This window comes from Amblyraja radiata, chromosome 1, assembly GCF_010909765.2.
Source record: "Amblyraja radiata isolate CabotCenter1 chromosome 1, sAmbRad1.1.pri, whole genome shotgun sequence".
Classification (NCBI taxonomy): Eukaryota; Metazoa; Chordata; class Chondrichthyes; order Rajiformes; family Rajidae; genus Amblyraja; species Amblyraja radiata.
In genome coordinates this window covers 110,321,280-110,334,656 of record NC_045956.1, presented here as the reverse complement: position 1 = coordinate 110,334,656, position 13,377 = coordinate 110,321,280, and the positions used below count along the sequence as shown (strand labels likewise).

Here is a 13,377-nt window from a genome sequence, read left to right as displayed (position 1 = left end):
CCTAATCTGAGGAAAGACATTCTTGCCATAGAGGGAGTACAGAGAAGGTTCACCAGACTGATTCCTGGGATGTCAGGACTTTCATATGAAGAAAGACTGGATAGACTCGGTTTGTACTCGCTAGAATTTAGAAGATTGAGGGGGGATCTTATAGAAACGTACAAAATTCTTAAGGGGTTGGACAGGCTAGATGCAGGAAGATTGTTCCCGATGTTGGGGAAGTCCAGAACAAGGGGTCACAGTTTAAGGATAAAGGGGAAATCTTTTAGGACCGAGATGAGGAAAACTTTTTTCATACAGAGAGTGGTGAATCTGTGGAATTCTCTCCCGCAGAAGGTAGTTGAGGCCAGTTCATTGGTTATATTTAAGAGTGAGTTAGATGTGGCCCTTGTGGCTAAAGGGATCAGGGGGTATGGAGAGAAGGCAGGTACAGGATACTGAGTTGGATGATCAGCCATGATCATATTGAATGGCGGTGCAGGCTCGAAGGGCCGAATGGCCTACTCCTGCACCTATTTTCTATGTTTCTATGTTTCTCCACGTCTTCCTCATCCCCACCATCATTTCTTTAGAGGTGACCAGTGGGGGTGGGCAGCATTTTCCCAAGCACCACAATTTATAAATAATGATTTACTTTTAAAGAACATAGGGTAGATGGCTCTGTTAGCAGCTTATGGTAATCTCTTTAAACTCCCAATTCCTGGGTATTGCTAATCAATGTGCTGGACTGAAGATTTTATGTATACACACACACATACACACACTCTTCAAACGTTTTATCCCTCATTATAAAATTGTCTTGGTTACCTGCCAAGACACATTTTAATTTGTCATGGGCAAGTGATTCCCAAGGCCGAACTCCAAAAGAGCAATGCTAGTTTTGTTCCAATTGAAATCATCCTAAATATACTGATTTACACTATTTACATTTCTGTAAAAAGCTGAATACAAAAGTCTTCATAACAAACCAGACCATCACTAGGCTCAAGATGCACATTTATAAAGCATGTAGTATGCTTTGAGTCCTTGCTGACTGTGTACCTCAGTGGGCTGCATGATTACCTTTACTGTTCACATACTTTTACAAGATATGGATGAATTTAGTCTTAAAAAGGGTAGACTGACAGTTGTTACATTGAATAATCATAAATGAAAATGCTTATTTAATTCAAATAGTAATGCTGCAAAGGAATAGAATTATAATGCTGCAGCTTAATTGTCACACTTTAAGGCTGTTCTTGCTTCTCTGCAGTTTCAGAATTAGAAAACTCCCTTCGCAGAGCAATGCTTAAAAGCAAATAAAGTGGTTATGCACCAAAGCATTCATTTACCCCATTCCATGTCAGAGTCTGAACAGACTAGACTCCACTGCAAAATCCCCCAATTGTGAAATGAAAAGTCTGATGAAGGTTCAACCCGAAACGTCACGCATTCCTTTTTTCTCCCAGAACTGCTGCCTGACCCGCTGAATTCCTCTAGCATTTTGCGTCTATGAACAAATAAGACTAAGCTTCACCAGTTACCTTGGACTGCTTTAAAAGCTTTAAAAGTAAACTGCAGCACCAAACATTAAATAAAACTTTCCGTACGCTTTTTAAAGATAATTTATACTTAAAAGAATAGTGTATCCAAGATCAATTGCCATGTCTTAAACTTTTTGAAAAGGTTAGCTGATGACCTGAGTGGTCTGATCGAAAACTTTGGAAATGGAAAGCCGTTATAAAGTTGTGCAGATCAGATATTGACAAATCAAATAGGACTATTTGCAAGATCAATAGTTACAAACAAAATGCTGATTGCATTAATAAGCACTTCACAAACAATTAATATTATGTTCCAAGAGTCTACTTTTGAACCAGTTACTTGTTTAGACAGACCCAACACAATCCATTCATTTGACGATAGATTTCCAGCCATGAACTGCTTGATGAAGTAAACCGTTCAAAAAATGCAATGGAGGCCCTTTGTCCAATGGGGGAGGTAGAAGTCGTTTTAAACCAACACTTTATGTGAACAAGTACAGACAGTGTACATGACAAAGTAACCAAAAGGAGTGCTTTATATTGAGTAATAGCTGTGCAACCATTTTCCAGAGAGCAAGGATTGTAGTAACATTTACGTCATTGCTTATGTTTAGATTCCCCTTATGAAAAATTATTTTAATAGTGTCCTCTTCCCAAGGTAACATTCCAATACACATTTCAGTCTGTTCACTGAGAGCAGCAAGGCATCTACTTATTGACATATCTATACAGGAAACAGAGGATGCTCAAATCAAATTCAAAGCTGAAACGTGAACTGTAGCTGAAACGTGAACTGTACTGGAGGCAAAGGTCTACATCAAGTTTTCTTCAATGTGCAGATATTCTGTACCTTTACAAAAATAGAAATCACGATTTCAAATTCAACATTTCTGGACACATCCTGTTAAAATCCACTGGCGGGACTGATGAACACAGCAGAAAGTGCAAATGCCAAGAAAACTATTCCACCAATGATAGTCACTGAAAACAAAGAAAAAGAGAATGTAATCATTTTTTATAAATTAAGCATCGCTCGGCACAATACAATTTTAAAAATTAAGTTTTAAAACCACGGCACTAGAACAAGCTTCATTCAACTTATGTTGAACACTGAAGATCTTCAACAAAACTTTTCTGAATTGTTACCTGTTCTAACTGAGATTTTCTGAGCAACCATTCTTCCTCCAATTACTGCCAATCCAGTACAAAGGCAGTGGCCCACTGTCCCACCTACAGCAACACCAAAGGGATCCTACAAGAAAAAATGCATCATAAGATCAGCTATTGAGCACGTGCAAATTCATTAAATTCCAAAATTAGGTTACTAACTCACATAGCATGTTTATCTGATTTTTAATTAAATGCTGGCCCAATAGGAGAGGGGACCGCCCTCTGGGCAGTCAGCTGTGGCCGATGAGGGAGGGAGGGAAAAGACTGTCGGCGAGCAGGGTTAGGTTGCGTGTGTGGAGCGGCTGGGTGCTGGGTTCGATGGCTGTGAAGAAAAACAGCAATGTAGCGACGAGGGCTGCACGGTGGATACTTTTCTCTTCACACTGTGTGGAGCAGCATGGCGGAGCAGAGAGCTCAGCCAACTGCAAAGCGCCTCTGTTCTAGGCCCTTCCCAGTCTCCCGATTGTCCCAGAAACCTGCACTGACCGGGAGAGGACACAACCTGGAATCTCTCTTGGATGCCAGCGCTAAAATGGTAGTGGAGATGTTGACCTTACGAAACAAAAGGTCTACATTTGTGTCTGCTAATTTTCTATTTCAAATGGTTTATTAATGGAAAGAGTGTGGTTCCCAAAACAATCTTAACCAAAATGCCAGGGAGACAAAAGTGCTGGAGAAACTCAGTGGGTGCGGTAGCATCTATGGAGCGAATGAAATAGGCAACGTTTTTGGGCCGAAACCCTTCTTCAGACTGATGCAGGGTGGGGGAAAGAAGAAAGGAAGAGGAGGAGCCAGAGGGCTGAGGGAGAGCTGGGCAGGGGAGGAGACAGCAAGGGCTACCGGAAATTGGAGGTCAATGTTCAAGCCGCTGGGGTGCAGACTGCCCAAGCGGAATATGAGGTGCTGCTCCTCCAATTTCCGGTGGTGCTTACTCTGGCCATGGAGAAGGCCCAGGACAGAAAGGTCAGATTCGGAATGGGAAGGGGAGTTGAAGTGCTGAGCCACAGGGAGATCAGGTTGGTTAATGCGGACCGAGCGGTGGTGTTCGGCAAAACGATCGCCAAGCCTACGCTTGGTCTCACCGATGTAGATCAGCTGACATCTAGAGCAGCGGATGCAATAGATGAGGTTGGAGGTGGTGCAGGTGAACCTCTGTCACACCTGGAACGACTGCTTGAATGGAGTCGAGGGGGGAGGTAAAACGACAAGTGTAGTATCTCCTGCGGTTGCAAGGGCAAGTGCTGGGGGAGGGGGTGCTGCGGGAAGAATTGACCAGGGAGTTACGGAGGGGGCGGTCTTTGCGGAAAGCAGACGGGGGGGGGGGGGGAGATGGGAAGATGTGGCGAGTGGTGGGGTCACGTTGGAGGTGGCGAAAATGACGGTGGACTATTTGTTGTATGTGACGGTTAGTGGGGTGGAAGGTGAGGACTAGGGGGACTCTGCCCTTGTTCCGAGTGGAAGGGGATGGGGAGAGAGTGCAGTGTTGCGGGGTATTGAAGAGACCCTGGTGAGAGCGAAGGAAATAGGCAACGTTTCGGGCCGAAACCCTTCTTTAGACTGATGTAGATTTAGACCGATTCAGACTACATCAGTCTGAAGAAGGATTTCGGCCTGAAACGTTGCCTATTTCCTTTGCTCCATAGATGTTGCTGCACCCGCTGAGTTTCTCCAGCACTTTTGTCTACCTTCGATTTTCCAGCATCTGCAGTTCCTTCTTAAACACGATATAATTCATGAATCTTCCTGGCTGCACAGAAACAAGTCTGAAACTTGAGCCCTTACTGAATGACAGACAATAGCAGAAGTGTCAGCCTAATATGCTGCTGGACAAAGTCAACCCCAGGACAGGATCAATGAGAATCGTTGGCCTGTGGATTAGGAAGCAATAATAAATTAAAATTATGGTTATCCTATTTTCCTTCACATGCATCTTTTTTTTTTTTTTAATGCACAACGCTGTTAACAGTTGGTAAACATCCTAATTTAACAGACATTAAGAAAACTCTGAAATCAATTACAAGTCTTTACACAAAGTAAAACACCAGCTCCGGCTTTTTCTTCTATCAACGACTGCCAGGGTGAGCTGAGCCTTGGCTATACAGTGCCTAGAGCCTGGTTCACATCTGGCCTAACGGAAGACAAGTGCTCAGGTGGCAGCTGCATTCTCAACCAATAACTCAACCTCCAAATACTGTAGGCTGCTGGACCTGCAATGCAGACTTGCAATCTAGCAAAGAAAAAACACTTCCAATCCTTCAAAAGTATGCACATTACCCCTAGTGCTAACCAAAATATGATTTGCCCACTTTCAATTGCAGGATATTTTCTAGTGAGTCAAATAGTAACTGCAATGCAGATTAGTAGAATGAATGTCCTACTCAAATGACAAACAAAGTTCTAATACTCTCTGTTCAGCTCTCGTTGAAGAGGGATTAATGATATTTTTCAAACTCACTGCAAATCAGTATTGTGTTGGCTCTCTCACTTCAAAGCCTATTTTTATTTATGGAAAATTAGGGGTAATGATAAATTATTCTCTATTTGGGGGGGGGGCGTCTTAGATTTTGGAAATTACATTTCACTTTTGGGACAAAGCAGACAGATTTATTATACAGGCACTTCCCAATTTACATTAACACAAGCAATTCTTTAAGCCTACAGGTTTATTTCAGAGTTAAGCGTCTCAGTAGTAGTGCACTATTGTACATGCTGCCATTTCCGCAAGCCAGTCAGCTGTTCTCATGGATGCTCCCATGTGGTCTCCCATTGGTACTACACTGTACGAATAGTAAATTTATGAGTGCGCAATAGCACTTCAGTTTCCTTCTTTCATAACATCTGACTAATGCAAGGGTTCGCAGGACGTAAACCATACGCAAGTCGTGGGGCATTGGTACATCGATTTTACTCACATCCTAACTTGAACTCTATTCTAAAATAGTCAGACCAGCATTGTAAATCTACTGTAATATTATTCAGCATTCAGTCAAAAAAAAAAAAAAAAAATGAATTCAGTTTCTCTCCCTCCTAAAAATTGCTCCGATAAATTAAAATGTTAAAAATCGGAAGAACTTACCTCCCGGGCAGCTAATACAATAGTAGTTAACTGGGACCGATCTCCCCACTCTGCCAGAAACGTGAGTGTAAATGCTTGAATAAAAATTGGAGAAATACAATGCAATCGCCTCTTTTGTGGCAGATGTGTCGTTGCGCCAGTCTCAATATCCCGTGGACCATTTGCCACTTTTGATCGTTGAAGCTAAATGTTTTAAGAAAAAGAAAATAAGGCAATTTAGCAGAGTTTAAGTCCTGAAATTTTTTAATAAAACAGGCAAGCCCAGGAATCCCGGGCTGATTTTGACAAACATATAGTAGAGCTTTATTTTCCATTCTCAGACTACAAAATTAAAGAGGAGAAAATGATCAATGTAACTCACAAGTAGCTGCTCATTGAAAAGTCAGTTATATTCTCCAATTCATAGAAACATAGAAAATAGATGCAGGAGTAGGCCATTTGGCCCTTCGAGCCTGCACCGCCATTCAATACGATCATGGCTGATCATCCAACTCAGTATCCTGTACCTGCCTTCTCTCCATACCCCCTGATCCCTTTAGCCACAAGGGCCACATCTAACACCCTCTTAAATATAGCCAATGAACTGGCCTCAACAACCTTCTGTGGCAGAAAATTCCAGAGATTCATCACTCTCTGTGTCATTTAGAATTCAGACCAATATAACTATCATTTCAACAAAAATGATGTACCAATACACCAATTCTGATTCTCCATCAACTCTTCAAGATTAAGAGACATTGCATCAATTAAAATGTAATGAAGATTAGAAGTAATTGCAAGACGCTAGTTTAAAAAAAAAAAAAGCTGGCTAGGAATTTCAAGCTATTGAACATTTGGAACTACTATATTTTGGGATTCTAAATATCAAATTCTAAATTGGGTGACAATGGTGCAGCTGGTCGAGCTGCTGCCTCACACTACCTGTACCTGGGTTCAATCCTGACCTCTGGTGCAGGCTGAGCAGAGTATGCACAACCCAAGAACGTGCGGAATTATAAGTTAATTGGCCTCTGTAAATTGCCCCTTGTGTGTAAGCAGCGTGATAACATAGATCTAGTACAAACGGGTGATTGATGGTTGGTGTGGACTGTGGGACGAAGAGCCTAGTTCCATGCTGTATCTTAAAACTAAACTTTCAGCAATGATAGTTAAGTTTCATGAACATCTTGCTCTAAAGAGGATATTCCTGATAAGAACTTCCCCATGCAAAATTTCAGATCAATTTTAGTTGTACCGTAAAACTACAGCTTGCTATTTCAACATCATATGATTTTTGTTTAAACCAGCATTATTACTTCAGAAGCACTTTGGAAGGTTGAAATAAGGCAACATGTTATAACTTATTTCCATTGGCACTGTGGTGTGAAACTGGATACATTTAAATACGTCAGAAAAGCTACTTCTAAAATTAGTTTTCTTTTGAAAAACGTACACTATGAATCACTCTCCAAATAAATACCAAGAAAACAATATTAAATAAAATATGATCAAATCTAATCCTAAACAAATTGTTCATTTAATGAAACAGAGGTTCTTCAAACACCACCAGGAAACTATATATTTTTAAATCTTATAATTCTTGCTCACCAGATCCTTACATGCATTAACACTTGACCTTTCTTCAGATTTGATTGATTTTACTTGTTTCAATCCACACAACTGAAATCTCTATAACCCCAAAGCTATCCCCCCCAAATCCCAGAAACATTGCTGAGCAATTTTAAATTACAATCTTCATTTTCAGCTTCATCTTTCGCTACTTTCACTGGTGTAGCATTGGAGCGGTGTGAAGAGCATTACATGCTACAAGAAGACCAGTGGCCTGGGGAGGGAAACCAATCAGGACTGTATTAAAACATTTTTTTTTTTTTTTTTTAAATAGATTTGATGCTGGGCCCTCTGCCTGCCTGCCCACCCTCCCCCCAGCTCCTCCTCAATCCCCTTGGTCCACTTCCTCTGCCCTTTGTCGTGCCTGACCTTCAAGGCTGGGCAGGTGAGGAAGGCGCTAAGCAAACTCAGCCCAGGCAAAGCCACGGGTCCCGATGGTGTCAGCCCTAAGGTACTCAAGGTATGTGCCATCCAGTTGTGCGGAGTACTCCAGCATATCTTCAAATTGAGCCAGGAGAGGGGCCCCTGTGATATGGAAGACATCCTGCCTGGTTTCTGTACCAAAGAGGACACGTCCCAGCTCCTCCAATGACTGCAGAACGGTGGTGCTGACTTCACACATCATGAAGTTCCTGGAGAGGCTGGTGCTCACTCAACTGAGGACGCCATCATCCACCTGCGCCATCATTCCTATGCTCACCTGGATAAGCCAGGAAGCATTGTGGGAGTCTTTCTTTTTACTTCTCCAGTGCTTTTAACACCATTAGGCACTACTAGGGAGCAAACTGACGAAGATGCGGGTGGATGCTCCATTGGTATCCTGGATCACCAACTATCCGACTGGACCACCAGGAGCACCGGGGAGATGGCTGCCCTGCCGGCAGTCTGTTCGTCTTTTCACCCTTGTTATTTTTTAGTTTGTTAAAAGTTATTGTTTTAATGTTCTTCGGTTTGCTTTATGTGGGGGGAGGGGGGAGGGGATCGGGGGAAACTTTTTTTCAGGTTCTTACCTTCCCGGAGATGTGATCAATTTTCGGATCACATTCTCCGGGCTCTGCGGCCTACCATCGATGGAGCTGGAAGCCTCCTCGGACTGTCGTGAGCCCCACTGCAGGGCGTGGACAAATTCTGACCTGATCCCTTGCCTGGGATCGCTCCCACCGCGACATCAACATCAAGGGCTCGTAGTCTCCGGTGAGGCCGAGTCAGGAGCTCCAACGTTGCAGAAGGTTCGACCAGCCCTGACGCGAGATTCGATCGTCCAGCGCGGGGGAGACGACATACCCCACCCGATGCGGGAGCTTGATCGCCTCGCCGCGGAGCACCCGAACGCCACCAGCTACGGGAGTCAAGATCGTCCTGGCAACGGGGGCTCAAGGCCCACGACTGAGGAAGAACTAAGGGAAGGATTTGAACTTTATTTCGTCTTCCATCACAGTGAGGAATGTGTAGGAGTCACTGTGGTGGATGTTGATGTTAAAATATGTTTATTTTTTTTAGTGATCTGTTGCTTTTAATTGTATGACTGACCTGGCCAATGAAATTCCTCGTGTGTTGCAAAACATACTTGGCGAATAAAGTGTGATTCTGATTCACAATATGTCAGGCTACAGAACTGTGTCTCTGACATGGTTGTGAGCAACAGAGGCCCCACAGGGGACGGTCCTCTCTCCCTTCCTGTTCACCATCTACACCTCAGACTTCAGATAATACTCGGTCTCCTGCCACCTGCAGAGGTTTTCGGATGACTCTGCAATTGTGGGCTGCATCAGTGAGGGGAGGGAAGCTGAATACAGAAGTGTAGTCAACGATTTGTTGAGTGGTGTGGGCTGAATCACCTGCAGCTCAACACCGACAAGAATAAGGAGTTGGTGGTGGACTTTAGGAGAGGAACACACCTGCTTCCATCAATGGTGTGGATGAGCAGTTTACCAGGGAGTAAACATAGAAAATAGGTGCAGTAGGCCATTCGGCCCTTCGAGCCTGCACTGCCATTCAATATGATCATGGCTGATCATCCAACTCAGTATCCTGTACCTGCCTTCTCTCCATAGCCCCTGATCCCTTTAGCCACAAGGGCCACATCTAACTCCCTCTTAAATATAGCCAATGAACTGGCCTCAACTACCTTCTGTGGCAGAGAATTCCAGAGATTCACTACTCTGTGTGAAAAATGTTTTTCTCATCTCGGTCCTAAAAGATTTCCCCCTTATCCTTAAACTGTTCTTGTTCTGGACTTCCCCAACATCGGGAACAATCTTCCTGCATCTAGCCTGTCCAACCCCTTAAGAATGTTGTAAGTATCTATAAGATCCCCCCTCAATCTTCTAAATTCTAGCGAGTACAAGCCGAGTCTATCCAGTCATTCTTCATATGAAAGTCCTGACATCCCAGGAATCAGTCTGGTGAACCTTCTCTGTACTCCCTCTATGGCAAGGATGTCTTTCCTCAGATTAGGAGACCAAAACTGTACGCAATACTCCAGGTGTGGTCTCACCAAGACCCTGTACAACTGCAGTAGAACCTCCCTGCTCCTATACTCAAATCCTTTTGCTATGAATGCTAGCATACCATTTGCTTTCTTCACAAATACCTTGGAGTGCACCTGGACAGTAAACTGGACTGATCCAGGAACGCTGAGGCCCTGTACAAGAAGGGACAGAGCCGGCTGTACTTTTTTGAGAAGGCTCTGCTCTTTCAACGTCTGCAGTAAGATGCTGCAGATGTTCTACCAATCGGTGGTAGCCAGTGCCATCCCAAAGCCTTTCCACTTCACTTTAATTTCATGTTTCATGTATTTTGTGTTTCCATGGGACTGCTGGCAGATCAATTTCCATCTTGAGATAGATGTATCCACCGGGTGGCACCAGCAATGGCTGCCTTGTCAACAGTCTATCTGTCCTTTCCTTCTTTGTGTCTGTTTTGTACGTGTTAAATATATGTTTTTTAGTGTTCTTTAGCTTGTTTTATGCGGGGGGGGGGGGGGGGGGGGGGGGGGGGGGGAGGTAGGGGGAGTTGGGGGAAACGTTTTCTAATCTCTTACCTCGACAGAGATGCGATTTTTTCCATATCGTATCTCCATCCGCACTGCATCAAACCGTGGGAGCCTGTAGGACTTTAACATTGCAGAGCCCGCGGTCGGGTTAGAGACCTCCCCGACTGCTGATGGTTCACTTGCCCCGACCGTGGGAGAATAAAGAGGAAGGAGTTTGGAATGTGGGGAATCTGCTGTGGTGGATGCTTATGTTAACTTTTATGTAGTTGCGTGTCTTGTTGCTTTTTTTTTTAGTATGGCAATTCGAATTTCACTGTACCTTAATTGGTACACGTGACAATAAACTGACCTTGAATTTCCCTCCTGGGATAAATAAAGTTCTATCGTATAGTATTTGGAACTACTGCAAAGTGCAAGAGGAAGAATAGCACTACCTCTACCATTCATGCTCACATACTGGATGTACCTACCAAAGAAATATGCACATTTGGCTAAATAAAAACAAGCTACGCGGAAAATCTTTGTAATTTAGCAAAGGAGCCCAACCAGATGCTGCAAATAGTCAGGAATTCAGTCTATGAACCCAAACTGATGCAGTGCAATTTAGTATAGAGATGTAGTGTGGAAACAGCCGAGAGTCCATGCCGACCAATGATCACCGATATACTAGTTGTATCCTACACTAGGGACAGTTTATAGCAACTAATTAACCTGCAGACCTGCATGTCTTTGGAATGTGGGAGGAAACTGGAACACCCGGAGAAACCCCACACGGTCAAAGGGAGAACGTACACACTCGGTTCAAACGGCACCTATAGTCAGGATCAAACCCGGATCTCTGGCGCTGCAAGGCAGCAACTCTACTGCTGTGCCTCCCATATATATTAATACTTAAGGTTCATAGGAAATTTGAGCCAATTAGTTTGGAAAGGACTTGAGCTATAAATGATTCATTGTGAGAATTGGGAGAATATACATCAGTAAACATAGGAATAGTAGGCAAGTTGTACTTGAGAACAGGGTTGGACAGGTTCAAACAAGCAATAATCAATGGTGGTCTTTGTAATGAAAATTCAGCTTCTGAAGTAGCATATCAGGAGTAGCCTAATAGTGTTGATGTTGGAGAGAGATGCAGCAGACCTATAACTGAGTGTGTAGATAATGCGCAAGAGCAAAGAGGAACACAGGCAGGATCAAGGTTTGAAAATAAACAAATGCAATAGTGATAATTAAACTAACTTATGGACCTTTTTCGATTTATTTTTAGCCTAAAATTTGTTTCTTAATTCTGCTGCATTTTTGTCCCGTTTCTACATACAATTTGCCAAATAGATTTCAGTGCAAGTTCATACAAATTGAAGTGCTCTGGTTTGTCAACTATCCATACTTAGACAAAGGTATGGATGTAAGAACTCATTTTAAAACACATACATTAATATAGGAACTACTATAAACAGTTCTACCATGTTTGCGGTACCCTTTGAACCTTGAGGTGCTCATTTAATCTGGATCAAGTAACCATGTGAAAAATTCTACCTCCTCCATCCACTCCCACAATCACTTCATGTAGGTAAAAATAGAATAATCCCATTTTAATCATTTTTGTCTTGGCAGCATGCTTGCAAATATACCAATGTTTCTATGGTCTACAGAATGTGCAACTTACAAACACAGCGCACAGTGTCCAACCTGAATTTCTTAGGACCAAGCAATCTTTATTCAAAGTTAGTCAGAAAATATATCGATCTTTGTTAATATAGGATAGTTTGGATACCTCATATGATTTTCAAATAATACTGCCCTTTGTAAATATATTCAATATGGAACATTATATTTACAATGCTAGATCCAAAACACATTTTAGCTGGGCATGTTAATGATTAAGTTTACATTGGAGACCTTCAATTATATTTTGAACAGTTATCAGGACTCAAAATCCAGTAGTTGACTATTATTGAGCAATCACATTCAAGTTAATATTCTTCTTGAAGTTCCACTGCATGAATAAAATTAGTAAGATACAGCATTACTCCCATAACCTTCTCGCATTGTTACAAGTAAGTTGTACTCACATAATGATCTCTTGGTGAACGACTATGAAGCAAGTAATGGGAGTTTTAATAAGAGAATAAACACACTAATGACTCAAAGTGTCCCTCAAGGTTTCATTTAATCATTTGCCCATTAGTCATAGTTAAATTATTCCCTCATTAATAATCTCAGTGGATTCATCATTAATGTACAAAAAGCCTTTAGTTTTAGACACTATTCCTTGTACTGTACATCAGCAATAATACTTACATCCTCATCTTTCTTTTTGATATCTGCTTGCACTTCTTCCAGCTCCTCCTGACCTTCATTGGGACTCATCTTCAAGCCTTCCCAAAGCATCCGGAAGCCAAATATTGCAAAGAGCGCAGTTGACACATAGTATGTATACTTCCTGGGTATTATTGTAGTCGCATAGCCAAAGAGAACTGTATCAAGAAATAAACACAAGACCATCACCCTCCAAACTCAGTGATGCTTTATATGTGTAGGAAGGAAATGCAAATGATGGTTTACACCGAAGATAGACACTTGCTGAGGTAACTCAGCGGGCCAGGCAGCATCTCAGAAAGTTTTTAGTAAAGATGAGGGAGCGGGGGCCAGGAAAACGTGTCAATGAAGAGGGGAAGGGCATGTGAATTGAAGCATCTTGGACATAGGTCGGGAGGGATTGGACTGGTGGGGGGGGGGGGGGGGGGGGGGGTAAGGATGGAGTTGAGGAACGTGGAAATTAATTCAATGGGACAGGAGCAGGCAAAAAGCACGTCTCTGGCAGAACAGTTCTGTTTATGAATTTTGGGGAGAAGAAAAACCAGGCCGAGCAGGGCTGGGGAACAATATGGTTTGAGGCTGGGGAGGACAGCTGGAAGTGGTAAACTGCAACCGCCGTTGGAAGAAGGGCATCGACCCAAAACGTCACCCATTCCATCTCTCCAGAGGTACTGCCTGTCTTGCTG

The 13,377-nt window shown here is 42.8% G+C and overlaps 1 protein-coding gene across 1 annotated transcript in view; it reads right to left on the bottom strand.

The window, feature by feature from the left end:
• Nucleotides 1-1,829: 1,829 nt before the first annotated feature.
• Nucleotides 1,830-13,377, bottom strand: part of tmem165 (transmembrane protein 165) — a 30,689-nt gene continuing 19,141 nt past the window's right edge. Inside the window, exons 3-6 of the mRNA XM_033028928.1 lie at nucleotides 12,674-12,849; nucleotides 5,770-5,952; nucleotides 2,670-2,775; nucleotides 1,830-2,504 (exon numbers count right to left, since the gene is read on the bottom strand). Of these exons, the coding sequence (XP_032884819.1) occupies nucleotides 2,428-2,504; nucleotides 2,670-2,775; nucleotides 5,770-5,952; nucleotides 12,674-12,849 (542 nt within the window). The 3' untranslated portion in view covers nucleotides 1,830-2,427. The remainder of the gene's footprint in view (nucleotides 2,505-2,669; nucleotides 2,776-5,769; nucleotides 5,953-12,673; nucleotides 12,850-13,377) is intronic.